The following is a 23720-nucleotide window of genomic DNA, read 5'->3' on the forward strand; positions in this document are numbered from 1 at the left end:
TGCCCACACTCAGGGTGACTCTTCTCTTTTTGCTTACATCTTCTCCCTGCCCTACTAGAGCTGCATCCCACCTGAGCAGCCTTGACTGTCCAGCGCAAAGGGATTTACACCCCTGAAAACAACCCTTGGATGTAAAGCAACCCTTAGTGGAATAATTCTCAGTTTTCTGAGTCTCCAGTTGCGAGATCCCCATGGTGAGAACCTTCTTGTCCTTTCTCTGTTAAGACTTCCCCACATCCTTCTGCAAAGAAACTACCTACCCTCAAGTCATAGACTCCACAGCTCCTCTGGGAGAACCCAAACCAAGACATTTCATTAAATGTAACAGCACATTGATAAACTGTACCTTTGTAAAGGGCTTTCTGCCGGGAGATGATGTAATCCATATAGGGTAATCCACAGCAGCTGTGTCATGAGCCCCTCTGTTGCAGGAAGATGGTTCAGACCATCTCAGGTCAGGAAGGGATGGTGTGTCCAGGCTCCCTGCATGATGGCCTTTAATCAGTCCTGCTCACGTCAGACATTCTCAGTTCAGTTGTCCGACTCTTTGCAACCCCATGGACTGCAGCACGCCAGGCCTCCCTGTATCCCAGAGCTTGCTCAAACTCATGTCCATCGAGGCGGTGATGCCATCCAACCATCTCATCCTCTGTCGTCCCCTTCTCCTCCCGCCTTCAATCTTTCCCAGCATCAGGGTCTTTTCCATTGAGTCAGTTCTTCATGTCAGGTGACCAAAGTAGGGGAATAAACAGAAGTTGAACAGGCTTGAGAGTGGCTGCAGGGAGGTTGGCGATTTTCCCGTTTCTCGATTCACCTCTGTCCACTTTGTGAATTTCATCTGTGAATTTACATCATTCATTCATTGTGAAATGTGTGCTTGCAATTTTCTGTGTTATGTTCAACTTCAGTGAAAAAGTCACCTTTTAACCAATGTTATTTAGAAAACTATCCTACCCAGAGATCACACCCGTGTCTCCTGCATTGGCAGCTGGATTCTTTACCACTGAGCCACCAGGGAAGCCTGGTACATATGCGTAGACGTTGGTATTTCCTGTCTGTGGGATCATCAGATTTTTTTATGTACAGGTCTAAAATTCAGACATGCTGTGTTCCTCTTTTGTAAAAGAGAATAATTCCTCTTTGGTAGGAGTATGGTGAGATAGAAGGGATGTCAGTAGAGTTTTCAGCCCCAGATAAATACCCAAGTAGGAACTCCAACGGTAGACCATTTGCTCCTGTGTTTCCAAGGAACATCATTCCTTTCACTAACAGGAAAGTAGCTGGCACAGTGATCATTTAATGTAAAACTCAAAGACCCTAACATACATTCTTTACCTGGCTGACGGATGCCCAGCACTATAAGTAAGCTTCAGTTTGACTCAAAGGAGCCCTTGATGAAATCAGGCTTCACTGAAGGCTGGCAGAGGAAAGTTGATTCTGCAGGCAGGAAATACCAAGCTCTGTATACAGTTACCAGGCTTCCCTGGTGGCTCAGACAGTAAAGAACCCACCTGCCAATGCAGGAGACCCGGGTTCGATCCATGGGTTGGAAAGATTCCCTGGAGTAGAAAACGGCAAGCCACTCCAGTATTCTTGCCTGGAAAATCCCATGGACAGAGGAGCCTGGTGGGGCTACAGTGCACGGGGTCACAAAGTTGGGCTTGACTGAGCAATTTTGACTCACTCACTCAAGAAAATCAAGGCTTAGCTCATTCAAATAGGCTTCAGATTACCCAGCAAAGACTGTTGAGTTGGAACTTGAAACAAGGAAATCTCTGTCCGGCAGCCAAGGTCTCTGCCATTGTGTAAGAGTAGACGCCCTTCTCGAAGTCGAGAAGTGGGCCAAATCTGAAGACATTCGCATGGCGATACATAATTACTCAGACCCTCTCCTGGGGAGCCGTGTTCTCTGAACGTCCCTGTGTTTCTGCTTACAGGGTTTGGGGTTTTCTGTTTTAAAATTGTTTAAAAATTTGTGTGAAGTTCAGTTATTTGATGAAAGCATCTCTCATCCTGTTTTTCCCCATGAAGCAAGCAGAATATTTTTACAGAGGTGGTCTAGATACCACCAGAGTATCTAGATGTATCCATAAAAGACAATAGAGTTTAGTTCTCTCCCTCACTGGGATATGGTTAATTTTTTCTTTCCTACATAAGCTTGTTATGGATGTGGGGAAGTGGGCGGAATCTTCCCTCCATTTTATCTATCTATCTATCTATATAAAATGTATATATATATAATATATATATCTATATAATGTATATATAGATCTATCTATATATATATAACGTATTTGGGGCTGAGCTGGATTTTGGTTGCTATGAGCATAAATTTTCATTTCTCTGCATTGACATGTTAAAGCATTTCAGGAGGACAGCAGATACATCTGCTGACAAAGTTTTTCTCCTGTGTCTTTATTTATTTATTTTTTTGAGGTTGAAATGGAACTAATTTAAGAAGTTCAAGCTGATGTCCTGGGCCACCTTCCTTTAAGGAAACCAGTGGGCTTTCCTTTCTTTGAAATGAAACATATCCATGGCAGTCTCACTGTGTTTCAGCCTTCCTTATGTCTGTCTCGGTTGCTACGAGCAGGCTTTTCTCTGCTTGCCGCCCGCGGCGGGGCTACTCCCGTTGCATCGTGGTGGCTTCTCTTGGGGCACGTGGTCTTCCAGAGTTGCAGCTGCTGGATTCCGGAGCACAGGTTCTGTGGCTGTGAGGTGCGGGCTGAGTTGCTTTTGGGCACTGTGGGATCTTCCCGGACCAGGGTTCGAATCCACAGCCCCTGCATGGCAAGCGGGATTTCTTAACCACTGGCTCACCCGGGAAGCCCTTCGCTTTGTCTTCTATACACCATTATTCTTGGTCGCCGGAAAGGAAGAAGCCACATCATCTTCTCTGAGATGCCCCCCACCTGACCTGTTCCTGAGACATCTCCTCCCATTACTTCCTTTTCCCCGAGTAACCAAGGGTTTTGTTGACCTTTAGTCGATCTGAGAAGCAAGCTTCGGCAACAGCACTGTCGTGACAATACGAGGCAGGGAACAGAATCCTTTTATACCAAGTCCCTGTAATTGTAAGACGTCATTCCGCCTCTTGTGAAGCAGTATTTTTCAGCCTTTTTTGATGCGTGTTTGCTCGTCTGGGGTGGGTGGAGTGTGGCCATCACAGTGGGGATGATTCTGCATCTCAGCAACAAGATCTTCTTGGTCCCAGTCACTGTATCCTCTGAGCATCCTACACAGTAGACGTTGACGTCTGGCTGACTGCTGTGTGCCATTTCTGTATTTACTCCTTGTTTTGTTCCTGCATTTTTTTGATGGAAAAGAATCATTGAAACGTTCACTCACATATTTGCCTCTACTCTGATGTCTCTGATGACACCCTTGGTAAAAAGCACCTCCTCCATCAAGGAGCACTCATTAAACGGATAAAAAAAAGTATTTCAGCCTTCCTTATCTCTGGCAGTATTGAAAAGAACACCTCAACACAAGAAGCTTCGAGCCTGAATGCTGCTTTATGCCAACCACATCTACAAAACTCTTTTGGAAACTTCATGGACTTCTTCTTTTTTGTCCCCCACATATGTGCTATCTCAAAAGATAGATTGATGAGGTTTGCACTTTTTCCCCAGTTTTCCCCTTGCAGGTACAAAGCTGATGCTTCAGGCAGACGCATAATCAGGAAAGTAAATCACAGAAGGAGAAGCCGTTCTCTTTGAGCTTCTGTTGGAAAGAGAAAAAAATTCTCTTATAATACATAAGAAATCCCATTCATGCTTTGTACTTCAAAAACCGCTGGCTGTTGCATTTGTTTAGTTGTTGGGTACACTTTCCAAGCTGGCTGGCGTGTCACAAACACCCGTTAATGGTTAAACCATTAATCTGTATTCCCCACGGAGTGTCGTATACTTGCTAGGTTGTGTCCAGCTCTTTGCCACCCCATGGACTGCAGCACGCCAGGCTTCCCTGTCCTTCACCAACTCCCGGAGTTTACTCAAAGTCATATCCATTGGGTCAGAGATGCCATCCAACCATCTCATCCTCTCTTGTCCCCTTCTCCTCCCGCCTTCAATCTTTCCCAGCATCAGGGTCTTTTCCGATGAGTCAGTTCTTCACATCAGGTGGCCAAAGTATTAGAGTTTCAGCTTCACCATCAGTCCTTCCGGTGAATATTCAGGATTGAGTTCCTTTAGGAAGGATTGGTTTGATCTCCTTGCAGTCCAAGGGACTCTCAAGAGTCTTCTCCAACACCGCAGTTCAAAAATATCAATTCTTCAGCACTCAGCTTTCTTTATGGTCCAACTCTAACATTTACTGGGAAAACCACAGCTTTGACTAGATGGACCTTGGATGGCAAATTGATGTCTCTGCTTTTTAATATGCTATATTGGTCATAGCAAGAGTCTTTTAATTCCACTGAGTACATTGCTTCAAAAAACAGTTTCTACCCTTGAAAGATGATCTTTAAGAAAAGATGACTTTCTTAAAGATGACTTTAATAAAAATTTCCCTTTTCAAACAGACTGTTCTCTAGATATAAGGGGGATAACGAGGTGGCCTCATGCTAGGTGTTTGAGGGAGAGCATTCCAGGTGGAGACTAGTGGCATATTTACAGCCCATATGTGGGCAGTCCAGCGAGACTGTCATTGATACGTTTTATTTCAAAGAAAGAAAAGCCCAGTGGTTTAGTTAAAGGAAGGTGTGTCAGGAGACCAGCTTCAATTTCTTACATGACATATTTGCTCAAACTCATCCAGTCCGCACTTCCATTTCAATTTCTGTTCCTCTACGTTAACATATTAAAATGTTTCAGGAGGTCAGCAGATACACCTGCTCAAAAGGTTTTTCTCCTGTGTCTTCAAATTTTTTTTTTAAGTTAAAGTGGAACTCATTTTACCTTTTCTTCCACCCATAAAATTGTTCAGTGCTGGTTCCTGCTTCAATACAGTCCAAGAGAGGAGGACTAATATCTTTTGTAAACTTTCTGTATGTCTGCCACAGAAATTCATGGTTTACATGGGGTTTATCAAACTAGCCTCCCCAAATAATTGTTCTTTCAAAATTAGGATAAGCTAAGTTGTGTTTGTTTAACAGAGAAGTAGTTTGTCTTATGTATATATACACACACACACACACACACTGCTGCTGCTAAGTCACTTCAGTCGTGTCTGACTCTGCGCGACCCCATAGACGGCAGCCCACCAGACTCCCCCATCCTGGGGATTCTCCAGGCAAGAACCCTGGAGTGGGTTGCCATTTCCTTCTCCAATGCATGAAAGTGAAAAGGGAAAGTGAAGTCGCTCAGTCATGTCCCACTCTGAGCGACCACATAGACTACAGCCTACCAGGCTCCTCCGTCCATGGGATTTTCCAGGCAAGAGTACCAGAGTGGGGTGCCATCGCCGTCTCCGATATACACACAGCCACACTCATATATATATATATACACATACAATATCTGCATATATACACAGATGTATATACATGGTATGCATGCAAAATTTTGGGGAAGGCAGAAGGTTCATTCTTTTTTATTTCCCTGTGTATGAAGAATGGGCTTCCCTGGTAATAATTACTTCGATTTGATATACTGTTTGCCACAGTAGTAAATCATGTAATGTTTAAATCCAGGCTAAATGAAGGTCCCCAGGGAATTAAGACTATGTCAGCCACAGAATACGCTTATGTTCAAATTTCTCAAAACTGTCCAATCCACCCTCCAGATTACTTCAGGTTTAGGCAGATCATCAAATTTGATAATACACTCCTTTGGATGCATGAGATTATGTTGTGAATTTAATTTTTTTTTCAAAAACAGCTATCATTGGAATACACTCTTTTAAATGATTGAGATTACATTCCTGAATTTAAGATATTTTTATAAAAATAAACTATCTTTGGCACTGAGACAACTGAAGCATTTGAGAGCTGTGATTCTAAACATTAAGCCACCTCTCCACACGTATTTCGGGTCTCTGCCTGCAGACAGACTCTGTGATAGGGGAATTACAGCGCTGATTTTCACACTGGCTGAATTACTCGTGGCTTTTCAGTCATCTCTTTCATCCCTTGGTGTGGAGACAGGTCAGGGAGATCCTGAACTCTCTGCCCGGAACGTGGTAGAGGGTTCACCAACACAGCAGAAGGCATGAGCGTGCCCCAAGGTTCATCCTCATGAGCCCCGTCCATCCTGCCTGGGCAGATTTCAGGCTTGATAGCTCGCTGCCACTAGCTCAGACACAGCGGTTAGATCACAGTTTATTTATTTATGTATTTTTTGCATCCCCTGGGTGATGCCGGCTGTAGTTTCTTTGCACCTGCAATGTCCCTGTGGCTCAGATAATAAACACTCTGCCTGAAGTGCCATAGACCCAAGTTCGGTCCCTGAGTTGGGAAGATTCCCCTGGACAAGGGAATGGCAACCCTCTCCAGTATTCTTGCCTGGAGAACCCAACGGACAGAGGAGCCTGGTGGGCTGCAGTTCATGGGGTCGCAAAGAGTCGGACACAACTGAGCAACCAATACTTGCACTCGTTTCAGCTTCAATGTGTGCACCTTGAACTTGGGCAACTGTAGAAGGTGGTGGGAGACTCCAGGGTACAGAATCTCTTTAGTCTCCCAAAGAAGGGAGAGGCACTGGCCGTGCCAGAGTCATTCACTGCAGAAGAGATTTCTGGGATGGATACCGTGTCGTGGGGGGAGAAACGTGAGAAGGGCAGCATGGAAGCTTGTAAGCAAAACCCCCGATAAGGGCCCTGCTCTTCCAAGGGTGGCTCCCAGACCGGCAGCGTCTGTCTTCCCCAGTAGCCACTTCGAAATCTAGAACCCCAGCCCTGCCCTAGCCCAGTGAACCAGCATCTGCACCGTTATCCCATCCCCCAGCTCAATGGAAGTGGGGCGGGCTGCTTACAGGTTGGGTTGGTGATTTCAGTCGTTTCAGTATCAGCTTTCAGAAAGTCCTCTGGAGCTGAGGAGAAGGGCTGCCTTGAGCCTGACAGCTTTGTGTCCATTTGCAAAGACAGCAGCATCGGCCCCTTGCAACACATATATCCCTGGGGAGTCCCCTGAACTCAGGGAGGCAGGCCCAGCTGGCAGCCCCGGCCGGGTGCAGGAAGTAACATGCTGTACTTTTGAGACACTGCCCAAGGCCCTGTGCAAAACCATGGGCTTCCTTGTCACAATCCTGTGTCCCAGGAACCGCTCACTTTGTTGCTTCTCGTTCGCTTGCTAAGTCGTGCCCGACTCTTTGCGACCCCATGGACTGCAGCACGCCAGGCCTCCCTGTGTATCACCGACCCCCAGAGCTTCCTCAAATTCACGTCCATCAAGTCAGTGATGCCATCCAACCATCTCATCCTCTGTCGTCCCCTTCTCCTCCTGCCTTCAATCTTTCCCAGCATCAGGGTCACTTCCAGTGAGCTGGCTCTCCGCATCAGGTGGCCAAAGGGTTGGACCTTCAGTATCAGTTGCTTAGTTACAGTGAAAGTAATTGACAATGTGAGACAGTATGAACATATGCTATTTTTTTTAAAGATTTTTGATATGGGCCATTTTTTTTAAGGTTTTTAAACTTTTCATTCTGTACTGGGGTATAGCTGATTCACAATGCTGTGCGAATCTCAGGTGACCAGCAAAGGGACTCAGCCATACATATACACGTATCCATTCTCCCCCCAAACTCCTGTCCCCTGTCCAGGCTGTGATGTGGACCATTTTACAAGTCTTTACTGGATTTGTGACAGTATTGCTTCTATTTTATGTTTTGGTTTTTTGGCCACGAGGCATGTGGGATCTTGGCTCCCTGACCAGGGATTGAACCCACACTCCCTGCCTCGGAAGGTGAAGTGTTAACCACTGGACGACCAGGGGATACCCGATGCACTGACTATTTTAATACCTGAGTATTAAGAGAGAGCACAAAACCTTTTCTGAAATGCACACAATGAATGTGGGTACCCATTAAATAACCCCAAATACCAAGTTCCTCCTTTTTCCTTCAGCTTCCTTTCACTTAAAAAAAAAGAAACCTCATAATTACCTAGTTATGTTCCTGTCGTGTCAGCTAGACAGTGAAGTCTGGAAAGGCAGTGGTTGTATCTGCTTCTTGTTCCAGGTCTAGCGTTGTCAGATTTAGCAAACGAGGCTACACGACTCAGCTAATAAACCTGAAGGTCAGAAAAGCAAGGATGTGATGTGGTTTTGGTACAAGTATGGCTCATGCTGCATTTGAATCAGGCTTATGTTTTTCCAACAGAGAGTCCCTTGGATGGCAAGGAGATCGACCCAGTCAATGCTAAAGGAAATCAATCCTGGTTATTCATTGGAAGGACTGATGCTGAAGCTCCAAAACTTTAGCCACCTGATGCAAAGAAATGACTTATTGGAAAAGACCCTGATACTGGGCAAGATTGAAGGCAGGAGGAGAAGGGGACGACAGAGGATGAGATGGTTGGATGGCATCACCGACTCCATGGACTTGAGTTTGAGCAAGCTCTGGGAGTTGGTGATGGACAGGGAGGCCTGGTGTGCTACAGTCCATGCAGTCGCAAAGAGTTGGACACGTCTGAGCGGCTAAACTGTTTTTCAGATACTTGCTGTTTTCTCTGACCTTCAAATCTAAGTCAGTGTCTTGGACTCTATCTGGAGACAGAATCTGGACCTCAGCTTTCTCATGAGTACTCATCACTGATCGGATGATCAATAAATATTGAACACTTCTGCCGCGAGGCAGAAAGCTGCATGTGGCAGTTGTGTAAGGAGAGAAGGTAGGTGCAGAAAAGAACGGTGAGCCATGAGAAGTCAGAGCCTGGCTTGTAGTAACCACCATGGAAAGTAGTTTATCAGGGGTCGTTAATCAAGGAGAGCATCCATGGATGAGTTCCTTCACTGAGAAGAAGGGCAAAATGCCTTCTGGGAAGATAGCTGTGGCTCTGAGCTCATGGGAGGGTCTCGCCTTCTCCAGGGAGCCTTCTGCCTGTGAAAACTGGAGCGTGAATAAGCCCGGGAAATGTTGGGTTTCTCCTTCAGTGACAGATGAAAATTTAATGGCCAAGTGGGAGACACCAATACTGCATACTCGTTTCTTTGGGGAGCGCAGAAAAGTTAGTCTCATAATGAGGGAAAGTTGAGATATAAAAATCTAACAGATAGCTCTTTTGCAAAACAGAAGTTCAGTCGTGTCTGACTCTTCGCAACACCATGAACCACAGCACGCCAGGCCTCCCTGTCCATCACCAACTCCCGGAGTTCACTGAGACTCACGTCCATCGAGTCAGTGAAGCCATCCAGCCATCTCATCCTCTGTCGTCCCCTCTCCTCCTGCCCCCAATCCCTCCCAGCATCAGAGTCTTTTCCAACGAGTCAGTTCTTCGCATGAGGTGGCCAAAGTACTGGAGTGTCAGCTTTAGCATCATTCCTTCCAAAGAGCACCCAGGGCTGATCTCCTTCAGAATGGACTGGTTGGATCTCCTTGCAGTCCAAGGGACTCTCAAGAGTCTTCTCCAACACCACAGTTCAAAAGCATCCAATTCTTCGGCGCTCAGCCTTCTTCACAGTCCAACTCTCACATCCACACATGACCACTGGAAAAACCATACTTCTGAAAGAAAAAGGTAGATGAGAGAAGATGCCTGGTGGCTCAGCTGGTAAAGAATCCACCTGCAATGCGGGAGACCTGGGGTTAATCCCTGGGCTGGGAAGATCCCCTGGAGGAGGGAAAGGCTACCCACTCCAGCATTCTGGCCTAGAGAATCCCATGGATTCTCCCCGTATCGTCCACGGGGTTGCACAGAGTCAGACACAACTGAATGACTTTCCCTTTCACTTTTGACAGTTCGGTTCAGTAGGAGCATCTCTGTCCTTTTTTGCCATTTCATGAAGTGTGTGGAAGGTGCTTTCACATTTTCTGTTTTTCAGCACTAGTAATTCTGTTCGCTTTTACTTTTGTTTTCTTTCTGTTTATCCTGCTTATGGGTGTGAAAAGTGTTTCTGGGTTTCCTCCTATTGTTTTCTTGCTGCATCTTGACTTTAGCCTAGGTAATAACATGGTTAAAACCACAAGATGTTCTTTATATTAATAAAATAAAATACTGATAAAATAAAATATAATCCCTAACACTTTGTGACCCCATGGATACAGTCCATGGAATTCTCCAGGCCAGAACACTGGAGTGGATAGCCGTTCCCTTCTCCAGGGGAATCTTCCCAACCTGGGGATCGAACCCAGGTTTCCTGCATTGCAGGCGGATTCTTTACGAGCTGAGCCACCCGGGAAGCCCATTAATAAAATAAAGAATCAAACAGCACAAGTAAAAGCCATGGAAGGATCAGTATTGATATCAGTATTGATAGTTCTTTTGTACTAAGGAGTTAATCAGTCCAGTGTGTACTCTTAAGATCCCAGACGATCTTAATCTTATTTAGTATGCTCTTAACAAAATACCATCTCGAATGGACACTTAAATGCTCCCTGGCTCACCTCTCAAATTTAATGTAATCATTTGCATCTCATCTGGGTTGCAGTTAGGAGAAAGAGCTTCAAACAAAATTGACATAAACTGAATGGTGAATCCATTTTTATTTGAGGCACGGTTACGATACGCGGTAAGTGCACGCATTATGAAGACAAATGGAGCATTAGAGTAAGTAATTAGGAAGCAAGCCTATGACACTGGAACAGCTGCGTTCTGATATAAAATACAGCCTGCGTAGCCCTGTAATTCGTTCTTATTACCTACTCTGTGTTGTTCTGTTTATCACAGGTCTTAAAGAGAATGACCGAAAGCCATCAATACAGTACTGAAAGCAGGACTTTGCGTATCAGCAGAGAGAGTTAAAAAGTTTTAAAATTCTTCCCAACTCACCTGGTGGCACAGGTTTCTTGTCTCGCCCACAGCCCTTCCCAGTTTGCAGAGCTTTGACGATCAGCTCTTCCGTTCAAGTCCTCATTTGCAAAATGGTCACGAGAGGAGCTGTGCCCGTGGTTCTACATCTTAAGTGTGTATCTGGGGCTTGTGAAACACTGATCCCTGTGGTATCCCCACCCCCCGCTCCCCTACCCCCAGACTCTCTCATCTGTTGCTCTCTGGGTTCAGGCTCAGCCTTTGCATTCCCCTTTGGTACCGTGGTGATGTTGATGCTGCTGACCTGGGGACCGCAGTTAGAGGAGGTAACCTCTGAGGCCTGGATGACGAGCTCCAATGTGGACTCTTAGCCCAGAGATTCTGGCTGGAGTGACCTCGAGGGGCTGGCATGGCGGGGATTTAACACGCTGCAGGCTGGACGGCCAACCTGTCTGTATGAAGCTTTGGCTGCTTGCCAAAAGGATTGTGATTTCACGATCCTTGTCCTCTTTCTTTGCACACGCACTTGGTTTCGTTCTGTTTTTAATAGCTTACTATTCTAACTCCCTGCTTGAACCCAGATTGGTCAATAGATGTTTGTTTCTTTGTTTAATGACTACATACATTTCATCCTCGGCTAACAGAACTGAAGCCTAGCTCTCTGCAGAGTTTGGACTCTTGGTCTCCGGTAATTTACTGTTGTCTTTTCTCACACCTGTTAGCTCCATGGGTCCATTTTATGGATCATTCCAGTGCTGGAGTTGGACAAAGACAATCCATAGACAAAATTCCCTTGAATGAACCTTCTGTGTGTGTAAGTCGCTCAGTCGTGTCCAACTCTTTGAGATTCCCATGGACTATAGCCCACCAGGCTCCTCTGGCCATGGGATTCGCCAGGAAAGAATACTGTAGTGGGTTGCCATTTCCTTCCCTCCAGGGGATCTTCCCGACCCAGGGATGGAAGCCTGGTCTCCTGCATTGCAGGCCGATCCTTTACCATCTGAGCTATCGGGAAGCCTTTTATGGTGATTTTGGTAAAGGCCCTAGGATAAGCAGTTTTTACTTAAGATCTTATCTTTGTAAATGTTTCATGTTTATCATAAATCCAAGATGAGTGACTTTGATAATTAGTTGCTTTAAGTATTAGTGTGTAAGTCGCTCAGTCGAGTCCAACTCTTTGTGACCCCATGGACTGTAGCCTACTAGGCACCTCTGTCCGTGGAATTTTTCCAGGCAAGAATACTGGAATGGGTAGCCATTTCCTCATCCAGGGGATCTTCCTGACCCAGGGATCCAACCTGGGTCTCCTGCATTGCAGGCAGATTCTTTACCACTTGAGCCAACAGGGAAGCCCTGCATAAGTATTAAAGTGCAGTCAAATACCTCTGCAAAGCAGTCAACCAGAAGGCCTTTGAAAGCGGGGGAGGGAAGCAAGCTTCTCAGGTCATTAGTCCCTTTTGAAACTGCAAATAATTCCCCTAAAACTGACCCAGTTATATTCTCTTAAAATGTAAATGAATCTTCAGATAAAACAATCTTCAGGGAATAAACAAAGACTTTACACTTTTTTTGACATTAAAAAAAAAAAAAATTAGAGGAGACCCCCCCCCACCCCGGCCTTTTAAAAACTTTTAATTTTATATTGGAAGTGGGCAGCAAAGGGACTCAGCCATACATACACATGTATGGAGGAGGCCCTTTCTTGTAATTGATAATTTATACAAAGGAAATGGAGAAGGCAATGGCACCCCACTCCAGTACTCTTGCCTGGAAAATCCCATGGATGAAGGAGCCTGGTGGGCTGCAGTCCATGGGGTTGCTGAGAGTTGGACATGACTGAGCGACTTCACTTTCACTTCCATGCACTGGAGAAGGAAATGGCAACCCACTCCAGTATTCTTGCCTGGAGAATCCCAGGGACGGGGGAGCCTGGTGGGCTGCCATCTATGGGGTCGCACACAGTCGGCCAGGACTGAAGCAACTTAGCAGCAGCAGCAGCAGGAAAGGAATCTTGTTCTAAACACCAGAGAATTAAATTATTTTCAAAGATGCTCATAATGTCTTTTGAGTATTGGCATACTTTTCTTCAATAAACCTTTGATAAATGGTAATATCTTCTTCTTGGCCTTGTGTTAGACGTGGTTCATGAAGTTCAACAGCACTTTGACTCTGGACTCAAAAATGTGAACACTTGACTTGATAACAGTCATTTAGTTTTGGCTATTCAGTGGGACCCTGAAATAAGAAGTGTGAACAAGGTTGAATAATCTGTATGATGAGGGTGGGGGATTGACCCATGAAAGGAGAGGCAACTTTGAGGTCAGCATAGAAGAGCAGCCTGAAGCACCTACTCAACTCTTGGCTGAGGTTGACCCTCTTATTTGTAGCCCAGGAGACCCGTCACCTACTTGTCATTCACTCATTCTGTGCCCATGGCCACCTTGGATTTCTACAAAGGTGGGCATCCTGAACTCTCAACATGATGGAGTATATCCTGAAAAATTGCCCACTCTCATATGTGACATAGGAGCACTTTTTAAACAGAGGGTTTGGTCAATCCCTGAAGCATTTCTCAGGACTCCTATATGAATGCCGAAATGATTTCTGAAATCTTAAAGCTGTTTCTTTCTTTAAAAGGATACAGAAGTCTGCATTTCCTGATGTTTGAATTAAGGAATCTTTTGAGGGAATATTCCATGAGTATTACTGGATTCGGTGGCTCTTTCAAAAAATTTTTGAGTAAAATTCCAGTTCTGCAAGAGGCCAAATCAAGGGCAAAGAATTCCTTTAAAATAAAGGATTGGGTTGTACTACATGTTACACTGTTATTGATCCATTTAAACAATGATATATCTATAATATATGGGTAAGGATAAGATGGGGGCTTCAAAAAAATTTTTTTTATTTTAAATTCTTGAGTGCAGGTACTTTACGGCGTTGGGTTGATTTTTGCTGTACAACGAAGTGAATGAGCTATATGCATACATATATCCCTCTTTTGATTTTCCTATGCATTTAGGTCACCACAGCGCATTCCCTAGAGGCTATACAGCAAATTGTCATTAGCTGTCTATTTCATAGGCAGTATCAGTAGTAGGTGTATATCAATCCCAGTCTCCCAGTTAATCCCACCCACCTCCCTGCCTTGATCTCCACGTGTCTGTCTTCTCTGTCTGTGTCTCTGTACTTTGTAAAGAAGAATCTCTGTACCATTTTTTTTTTCCGTAAATTAGAAGAAGTGTTAGGGTAGAAAGACTGCAAGTGGCGTTTGTCTCTTCAGAAGTCTGATGTTGCTGTTGTAACAGCATCTGTGTAAGTTTTAAGAGAAAACAGTCTCTGATTTGTAAAATTCAGACACTTTTACAAATCAGAGATTTGCAGCCTCTTTTAGCAGCTTCCCTAGAATTTGAACCTGGGGAGGGAGGGAGGGAGGCAAAGAGAGGCTGAAAGACTGGTTTCCTTCACGCGTAAGTCTATCACCACCCTGCCTGTGTGTACTCTTCCAGAGCTTTCTCAGGAAACAAGACTAAACGTATCCAAAGGCATATGCAGTCAGGAATAGCGTAGACGCAGGGAAGGGGCAGTGTAGACATGGGGAACGACAGCATAAAAACATCAACAGCATGGGATGGCAACAGACTGAGTTTCTTCTAATACGGGGAAGATAGACTGTCTCATTCATAGATAACTGACTGTCATTTGCTTGAGCTCTGAATTGATAGCTGGTGGTGTGTGAAATGTTCTTCAGCTGTCTTTTATTTTTTTCCTTTAAATTAAAAATTTTTTAATGTAAAAATTAATTTTAATGTAAATTTTTTATTTTTATATGTAAATTTTTTATTTTATATGTAAATATGTTTAATTTTTAATGTTAATTTTTAATTTTAATGTAAATTTTTTTAATTTTTTAAGTGTAAAAAGTTTAATTTTTAATGTAAATTTTTTTAATTTTAATGTAAAATTTTTTGATTTTTTAATGTAAAAAATTTTAATTTTTTAAAATGTAAAAAAATTTTTTTCATGTAAAATGAAAAAAATTTTAACGTAAAAATTTTTTAATGTAAAATTTTTAAATTTTTAAAATGTAAATTAAAAAAATTTTTTTTAATGTAAAACTTTTTAAATTAAAAAAATTTATTTATTTATTTGACTGCACCAGGTCTTAGCTGTGGCAGGTGAACACTCAGTTTCGGCATGTGGGATCTATTTCCCTGACCAGGGATGGAACCCAGGTCCGCTGCATTGAGAACCTGGAGTTCTGGCCAGTGCACCACCAGGGCAAGTCCCATCAGCTCCTAAATCTGTTCTAAGGTCCCAAATTATTCTTCCCAAAGCAATTTTCTCAGAGAGTGAGGCGGGGGGCGGCGGGGGAAGAGACAGAGCTTTCTATTTTGGCAACAGGACTAGGTTCTCATCGTACTTGTGACTCAAACGAAACTTTCCCAAGCGCAACCGAAATAGCTCCCACAGAGTTTCGAACGATGAGAATCATGCCCAGATGGTCTGGACCGAAAAACATTAAATCCGATGCTGTTACTATGGTCAAGTGAGATGACATATTTGCATTTTTTTTTTCTGAGTGTATTTAAAATTAGTCTTTGTAAGAAATCCGGCTGCTTCCAAATATGCTTTCCACTGCTCTCTAAGTGCATGAATTTTCCTCCCTGAGTCATGCAAGTGGGTAAAGAAACCGAGCTTTGAGAAGGCCCTTGTTTAACAGTAACTGTGTCAGCAGTGTGGACTTGATAACATCTGAGAGTACCCAGTACTCGAGCCACGCGAAGCGTTCACCGGGTGGCCAGGAAGTACTGAGAGAATGCTGTTGAGTCCATTTGAATAGACCTGGGATGTGAAAGCGCTCCATGTTCATAAGGACCAGTTTTCTAGGGCTAACATGTTGGACTGGCCAAAAGTGGATTCAGGCTTTTTCCATACGATGTGTGTGGGAACCTAACAGGGTATGGAGAAACCGGAACAAACTTTTTGGCCAAGCCAGTGATAGCTGGGTTACATGTCTCCTTCCTTCTCAGTCTCCTCTGTGTATTTCCTCAATTGTTAACCAGTAGCCTTGTGCTGTTGGGCTTCCCTGGTAGCTCAGCTGGTCAAGAATCGGCCTATAAGGCGGGAGACCTGGGTTCTATCCCTGGGTTGGGAAGATTCCCCTGGAGAAGGGAAAGGGTACCCACTCCAGTATTCTGGCCTGGAGAATTCCATGGGCTGTATAGTCCATGGGGTCACAAAGAGTTGGACACCACTCAGAGACTTTCACTTTCAGCCCTACACTGAAGGCTTGGCAGAGTTGACAGGGAGATTCCCATCTAAGGGCCGTGCCCAGGATTCCTGAGTAAGCACATGTGTTCTCACATGGGACGGTTGGATGGCATCACCCACTCAATGGACATGAGTTTGAGCAAGCTCTGGGAGTGAGTGAAGGACAGGGAAACCTGGCGTGCTGCACTCCATGGGGTCGCAAAGAGTTGGGTACGCCCTAGCAACCAAACAGCAACCGCAGCAAGGCTTTTTAAAATGTGTCTCTCCAATATCTCAGGTTTCCTTCAGTTCAGTCCAGTTCAGTCTCTCAGTCGTGTCTGACTCTTTGTGACCCCATGAACTGCAGCACGCCAGCCTCTCTGTCCATCACCAACTCCCGGAGTCCACCCAAACCCACATCCATTGAGTTGGTGATGCCATCCAACCATCTCATCCTCTGTCATCCCCTTCTCCTCCTGCCCTCAATCTTTCCCAGCATCAGGGTCTTTTCAAATGAGTCAGCTCTTCCCATCAGGTGGCCAAAGGACTGGAGTTTCAGCTTCAGCATCAGTCCTTCCAGTGAACACCCAGGACTGATCTCCTTTAGGATGGACTGGTTGGATCGCCTTGCCATCCAAGGGACCCTCAAGAGTCTTCTCCAACACCACAGTTCAAAAGCATCAATTCTTCCGCACTCAGCTTTCTTTATAGTCCAACTCTCACATCCATACATGACCACTGGAAAAACCACAGCCTTGACTAGATGGACCTTTGTTGCCAAAGTAATGTCTCTGCTTTTTAATATGCTGTCTAGGTTGTTCATAACTTTTCCTTACTTTATGCCTAGCTCCAGGCACATGAAGTCCAGAAAATATCTCTTGTCTAATTGCCAAAAGAGCAGGCAAAGAACCTTCCTAATGTTCCTTAACTGGTGAAAAAAGAGATGGTGAGCCAAGTATCTTGATTGCTTTTCTCATTCTGGCACTTATGAATGAATATGATCATCTCTTGGCTCCAGAGCGGGAAGAGAGAGTGGAAATAAAGGGACCCCCTTCCCCCACCCCTGGGACCCAGGAGAAGCAGATGAACTCTGGACATGGTGGGATTCTGACCCAGGAAAGTCCTGGTTACCTGGAAGTCTCTGCCTTCCTGTGACCACACCATGGGACATGGCCTCACACATGCAGGATCATCTTATTCTCCTCCTTTCTCTTCAAATCATCACCAGTGCATGGCTTTTGGACCTGTTCAGGGCTTCACCTCCATTCATAATCTGCTCTCTCTTTAAGAAAAAAAACAAAACAATCTATTCAGCTGTGGTGAGGCTTAGTTGTGGCACGTAGGATCTAGTCTCCTGACCAGGGATTGAACCTGGGCCTCCTGCATTGGGAGGGCAGAGTCTTAGCCGCTGGCCACCCCCCATAAGAAGTCCCCATAAATTGATGGTTTTCTTTATAAAACCAGGAGTCCATGTCTCTACAGTGGCTGGAAGACCAAAGAGAATCACCTCGAGTGGTTGTAGGCAGCTGGCCACCTCCCATGGGCTACGTGTGTACAAGAAAACACACAGCAGAACTTAGCAACAGAGCACAGTCAGTTCTGGGCAGCACACGCGAGGTCTGATCTCAGCAATCAACTGTAGGAATCTGACCGTACACAGTGGGTGTGATGGACGGTGTGTCTGCCTGTGTCCTCGGGGCCCATGGCTGGGGAATCTTGACCACACACCCCAGGGCCTGTGAGTCTGCTTGGACTTGACGTTTGCTGAAGTGAAGCTACGGCTGTGGGTCAGTGTTTATTAGGTATGGGAAGCCTCGCTTTTCCCAGAAGTGAGCCCTCCCCCTCAACTGAGAGTAAGCACACAGCTTAGCTTCTGCTGGTCAGGGGGACGCACTGCAGAGACTGAACGTGCAGTGGCGTGGTAAAGCATGCATGGGAGGAAAGACACGTCTTTGTTACTCTCATCTCTCCACTTGCCAAGCCCTCCTAGTCCGGGAACACTCTGGACGCAGGTTACAGGGTTAGGGCTCCCAACTTTTAGAGTGCAGGGGGATTCCCTGGTGGCTCAGTCAGTAAGGAACCCACCTGCAATGCAGGAGACTCAAGTTTGATCCCTGGGTTGGGAAGATCTCTTGCAAAAGGAAATGGCAACCCACTCCAGTATTCTTGTCCTGGAAAATTCCATGGACAGAGGAGCCTAGCATGCTGCAGTCCATGCGGTCGCAAAGAGTAAGCCACAACTTAGTGACTAAACCACCTACCACCGCCATTAGCGCACACGCAAAAAATCACACAAATGACGATGACTTAATATGCATCCATAGGATGAGTCTACAAATATGTGTCATGTAAATATTGATTAAACAGAGGTAACAGCAAAAAAAGAAAAAGAATAGTGAGCAAGCTAAAAAACAATTGGAATTCAGTCACATCACAACGATATACACAAGGATTCTGAAAATCATTTCAGTTATGCAGGAGTAACTCACAAAGGATTCCGAACACAGATGAAATAATTTTTCGTGGTGCTGCCGACCCTCCCTTCTTTGGGTTAAACACGACGTAGTTAAACTCACATGAAGCTAGGTCTCACTGAAGGCTTTTTTCCGCCCCCAGTTGTATAGCAGTATTTCTTTAATAGTGCTATGGAGATGTATTTATATACTTTATTCTATATTACACACCTCTTTAAAGTGTACGTTTCACTGTTGCATAGAGCAGCAGTCTCCAACCTTTTTGGCATGAGGGACCCCACGGATGGGGAATGAAACAGTGGTTCAGGCGCTAATGAGAGCGATGCGGCTGCTGCTGCTGCCGCCAAGTCGCTTCAGTCCTGTCTGACTCTGTGCGACCCTATGGACAGCAGCCCAGCAGGCTCCTCCATCCACAGGATTCTCCAGGCAAGAATACTGCAGTGGGTAGCCTATCCCTTCTCCAGGGGATCTTCCGGACCCAGGAATTGAACCGGGGTCTCCTGCATTGTGGAGAAGGCAATGGCACCCCACTCCAGTGCTCTTGCCTGGAACATCCCATGGGTGGAGGAGCCTGGTAGGCTGCAAGTCCATGGGGTAATGAAGAGTCGGACACGACTGAGCGACTTCACTTTCACTTTTCGCTTTCATGCCTTGGAGAAGGCAATGGCAACCCACTCCAGTGTTCTTGCCTGGAGAATCCCAGGGACGGGGGAGCCTGGTGGGCTGCCGTGTATGGGGTCACACAGAGTCGGACACGACTGAAGCAACTTAGCAGCAGCAGCAGCTCTTGCATTGCAGGTGGATTCTTTACCAACTGAGCTATCAGGGAAACCCTGCCTGTTCCAAAAAAACCTATTGGATAGTAGTTTGTATCTAACCTATATGGCATAAAGTAACACAGTTTATGTTTCAACTATATGTGTGTGTGTCCGAGTCAGTAAGACAGGTTATGGATATTTGTATTTCCTCTCACACAAAACACACATTCTGACTCTCAGACACAGACACACACACACAGTTGAAACATAAACTGTGTTACTTTATACCGTACAGGTTAGATACAAACTATCCAATAGGTTTTTATTTCAATTTTCCTGGGAGCATAGTTGATTTACACTGTTGGGTCAGTTTCTGCTGGTCAGCAGCATGAATCAGCTGGACATATCATACATCCCCTCTTTTTTTAGATTCTTTTCCCATATGGGTCATTATATATATTGACTAGAGTTCTCTATGCTAAACAGTAGGTCCTATTCAGTTCAGTTCAGTTCAGTCGCTCAATCGTGTCTAACTCTTTGCGACCCCATGAATCACAGCACGCCAGGCCTCCCTGTACATCACCAACTCCCGGAGTTCACTCAAACTCATGTCCATCAAGTCGGTGATACCATACAGCCATCTCATCCTCTGTCATCCCCTTCTCCTCCTGCCCCCAGTCCCTCCCAGCATCAGGGTCTTTTCCAATGAGTCAGCTCTTCGCATGAGGTGGCCAAAGTATTAGAGTTTCAGCTTCAGCATCAGTCTTTCCAATGAATACACAGGACTGATCTCCTTTGGGATGGACTGGTTGGATCTCCGTGCAGTCCGAGGGACTCAAGAGTCTTCTCCAACACCACAGTTCAAAAGCATCAATTCTTCGGTGCTCAGCCTTCTTCACAGTCCAACTCTCACATCCATACATGACCACTGGAAAAACCATAGCCTTGACTAGATGGACCTTTGTTGGCAAAGTAATGTCTCTGCTTTTGAATATGCTATCTAGGTTGGTCATAACTTTCCTTCCAAGGAGTAAGCGTCTTTAAATTTCATGGCTCCAATCACCATCTGCAGGGATTTTGGAGCCCCCAAAAAACCAAAGTCTGGCACTGCATCCACTGTTTCCCCATCTATTTGCCATGAAGTGATGGGACCAGACGCCATGATCTTCGTTTTCTAAATGTTGAGCTTTAAGCCAACCTTTTCACTCTCCTCTTTCCCTTTCATCAAGAGCCTTTTGAGTTCCTCTTCACTTTCTGCCATAAGGGTGGTGTCATCTGCGTATCTGAGGTGATTGATATTTCTCCCGGCAATCTTGATTCCAGCTTGTGCTTCTTCCAGCCCAGCGTTTCTCATGATGTACTAGGTCTTATGACTTTACCTATATGTTTTGTATATAGAATTGTGTCTAAATGTGTCCAATCCTGGTCTAATTTATCCCTTCCCCCTCTCTTACCCTCTGGTAACTATAAGTTGGTTTTTTTTTTTTTTTCCACATCTGTGGTCCTGTTTCCATTCTGTCAGTTCATTTGTATCTTTTTTTTTTAGATTCCACATATGCAAGATGTCATATGATATTTGTCGGTCTGTCTCTGACTTACTTCACACAGTATGACTGTCTGGAGGTCCGTCTGTGTTGCCGCGTATGGCATGATTTCATTCTCTTCTTACGGTGACTAGTATTCCGTTGTCTGTATACAGCACGTCTTCTTCATCTGTTCCTCTGTTGGGGCCCATTTAGGCTGCTTCTACGTCTTGGATATCGTGAGCAGTGCCGCTCTGAACGCTGAGGCGCGTGTATCTTTTCAAATCATGGTTTTCTCCAGCTGTATCCCCAGCAGTGAAATGGCTAGATCATAGGCTAGATCTGTTTTCAGGTTTTTAAGGAACCTCCGTACTGTTCTTCACAACGACTGTATCAGTGTACATTCCCACCGACAGTGTGAGAGGGTTTCCTTTTCTCCACACCTCCCTCCAGCATTAATTGTTTGTAGGCTTTTATTGATGATGGCCATTCTGACCAATCTGAAGTGACACCCCATTGTAGGTTCGACTTGCATCTCTTTAATAATTAGTGATGTGAAGCATCGTTTCATGTGCTCCTTTTAGCCATCTGTATGTCTTCTTTGGATAAATGTCTATTCAGATCTTCTATCCAGTTTTTGCTTCGGTTGTTGTTGTTGTTGTTGTTGTTGTTTTTTGATATTGAGCCACATGAGCTGTTTGTATACTTTGGAGATAGTGAAAGTTGCTCAGTCGTGTCCGACTCTTTGCGACCCCGTGGACTGTAGTCCAAGGAAATCTCCAGGCCAGAATACTGCAGTGGATAGCCTTTCTCTTCTCCAGTTTTGGAGATTAGTCCCTTGTCATTAGCTTCATTTGCAAATATTTTCTCCCATTCTGAAGATTGTCTTTGCATTTTGTATTAATGGTTTCCTTTGGTGTGCAAAAGCTTTTGAGTTTAATTAGATCACGTTTGCTTATTTTCGTTTTTATTTTCATTACTCTAGGAGGTAGATCGAAAAAGATCTTGCCGCCACTTATGTCCAAAAATTTTACCATTTTTGTATCAAAACACAAGAGACCACAAGTTAGCAAATTATTCTTTTTTTTTTTTTTTTTGGCAAATTAATCTTAAAAAAGAAAAAATGGATCTGGCGGAATCAGACTCTCTTACTTCAGAGCCACAGTCATCAAGACAGTATGGTCCTGGCACAAAAACAGAAAGACAGGTGGTACATGATAGAAAGCCCAGAGTTAAACCCACACGCCCATGGTCACCTAATCTATGACAAAAGAGGCAAGAACATACAGTGCAGAAAAGACAGTCTCTTCAATAAGTGCTGGGAAACCTGGACAGCTACATGTCAAAGAATGAAATTAGAACACTCTCTAACACCATACACAAAAATAAACTCATAATTAAAGACCTAAATGCAAGGCCAGATATGGTAGAACTCTTGTGTTAGTTGCTCAGTCGTGTCTGACTCTTTGCGACCCACGGACTGTAGCCCACCAGGCTCCTCCGTCCATTGGATTCTCCAGGCAAGAATACTGGAGTGGATTGCCATTCCCCTCTCCAGGGGATCTTCCTGACCCAGGGATTGAACCCAGGTCTCACGCACTGCAGGCAGACTCTTTACCATCTTAGGGGAACATGTAGGCAGGATACAGTCATAAGTTGCACCAAGATCTTTTTTGATCCCACAGTTGAGATATAAACTCTGAAATTGAGCATGCCTACAAATGTCTTGAGTGTCGTCATTTGAGTTCATTGAACACCTTATCAACTCTTACAGTTCTCTGGCTGTCCTTTCATGCGTCCAGAGCAAACTTAATTTCTCTCTTTCTGTGGGTAGATGCTGGGGACTCAGGTGCTGGCACGTGATTTATGCGAAGTAACATCTTGGAACAAAGACCGCCTCCCCCATCACGGCACTGCTGCCCAAACCAGGCTTGGACCCACAAAACGTGAGTGAGCTGGGCGTAGCGGTGTTGTCCTGATCACAAAGGAGAGAGGCCTGTCTCCCCATCGTCCCCTCCCAGGTCCCACGTGGCGGGTCACACTGACCTGTCCCTGCACACGCATGGTCTGAACCCTGGGGGACCTCCACGGTGCTCAGTTACAATCGTGACCGCAGTGCCTTATCTGTATTCCCTTGAATCAGAATACGTATGGTAAAGATGTCTCTCTGCAAAGAGGTTACCGGGAGGCCCAAAAAGTAACTGTCGGCTTTGACCAGAAGGAATCTGACTGTGGTTGTGTTGATGGATCAGGGGCCGCCGCAGAGCGGGGAGCAGGAGCTCTCCAGCCCGGGGCCTGAAACTTGCACCCATAGGCCATGTGCTCTGGGATGAACTGGTCCTCCACTGGGCAGCCCAGGTCTTCTGGGTCAGATGCAGATGTATGGAGCTCTGTATCATAAGGCTACCACGAGGCTGCAATGAAATAATCAGGGCCTGGCGTCTGGCACAACAGAGATCCCATGTTTGCATGCATCAACCTACCAAACTCATTATTATCCTGAGTATCATTAATACTAGCCCAGCGCTGCTATTGTTAGCTGTCTCCTCGTTTCATGAGTTCTTCAGGTGAGCCTTCAAAGACGAGAAAGTCATACAGACTGTCACACACGGATATCAATTAACCGCAACCTCATCTTGTATACAAGTTTACCGCCACTTGTAAATGAGTTAATTAATTAACCACAGGCACGTCTTGTGAATAAGTTTACCACTCCTTGTAAACAAGTCAGTTAATTAACCATGGGCTATACAGTCCATGGGATTCTCCAGGCCAGAATACTGGAGTGGGTAGCCTTTCCCTTCTCCAGGGAATCTGCCCAACCCAGGGATAGAACCCAGGTCTCCCACATTGCAGGCAGATTCTTTACCAGC

General features: G+C 45.1%; 1 protein-coding gene across 11 annotated transcripts in view; it reads left to right on the plus strand.

The window, feature by feature from the left end:
• LOC147339722 (uncharacterized) overlaps window positions 1-23720 on the plus strand; it is a 496256-nt gene that overhangs the window by 306613 nt on the left and 165923 nt on the right. For 5 of the 11 annotated variants that reach the window (XR_015158993.1, XR_015158991.1, XR_015158989.1 and 2 more), the window contains one exon: window positions 22682-22793. The exons of the other annotated variants lie outside the window; for them this stretch is intronic. Coding sequence is in view for 1 of the 5 variants with exons in the window: in XM_086387884.1 (XP_086244010.1) it covers window positions 22682-22724 (43 nt within the window). In the remaining 4 variants the exon portion in view is untranslated. The remainder of the gene's footprint in view (window positions 1-22681; window positions 22794-23720) is intronic. 11 annotated transcript variants of the gene reach the window in all.

This window comes from Bos grunniens, chromosome X (assembly GCF_055505025.1).
Source record: "Bos grunniens cultivar Pamir isolate PY7600 chromosome X, Bosgru_T2T1.0, whole genome shotgun sequence".
Taxonomy (NCBI): Eukaryota; Metazoa; Chordata; class Mammalia; order Artiodactyla; family Bovidae; genus Bos; species Bos grunniens.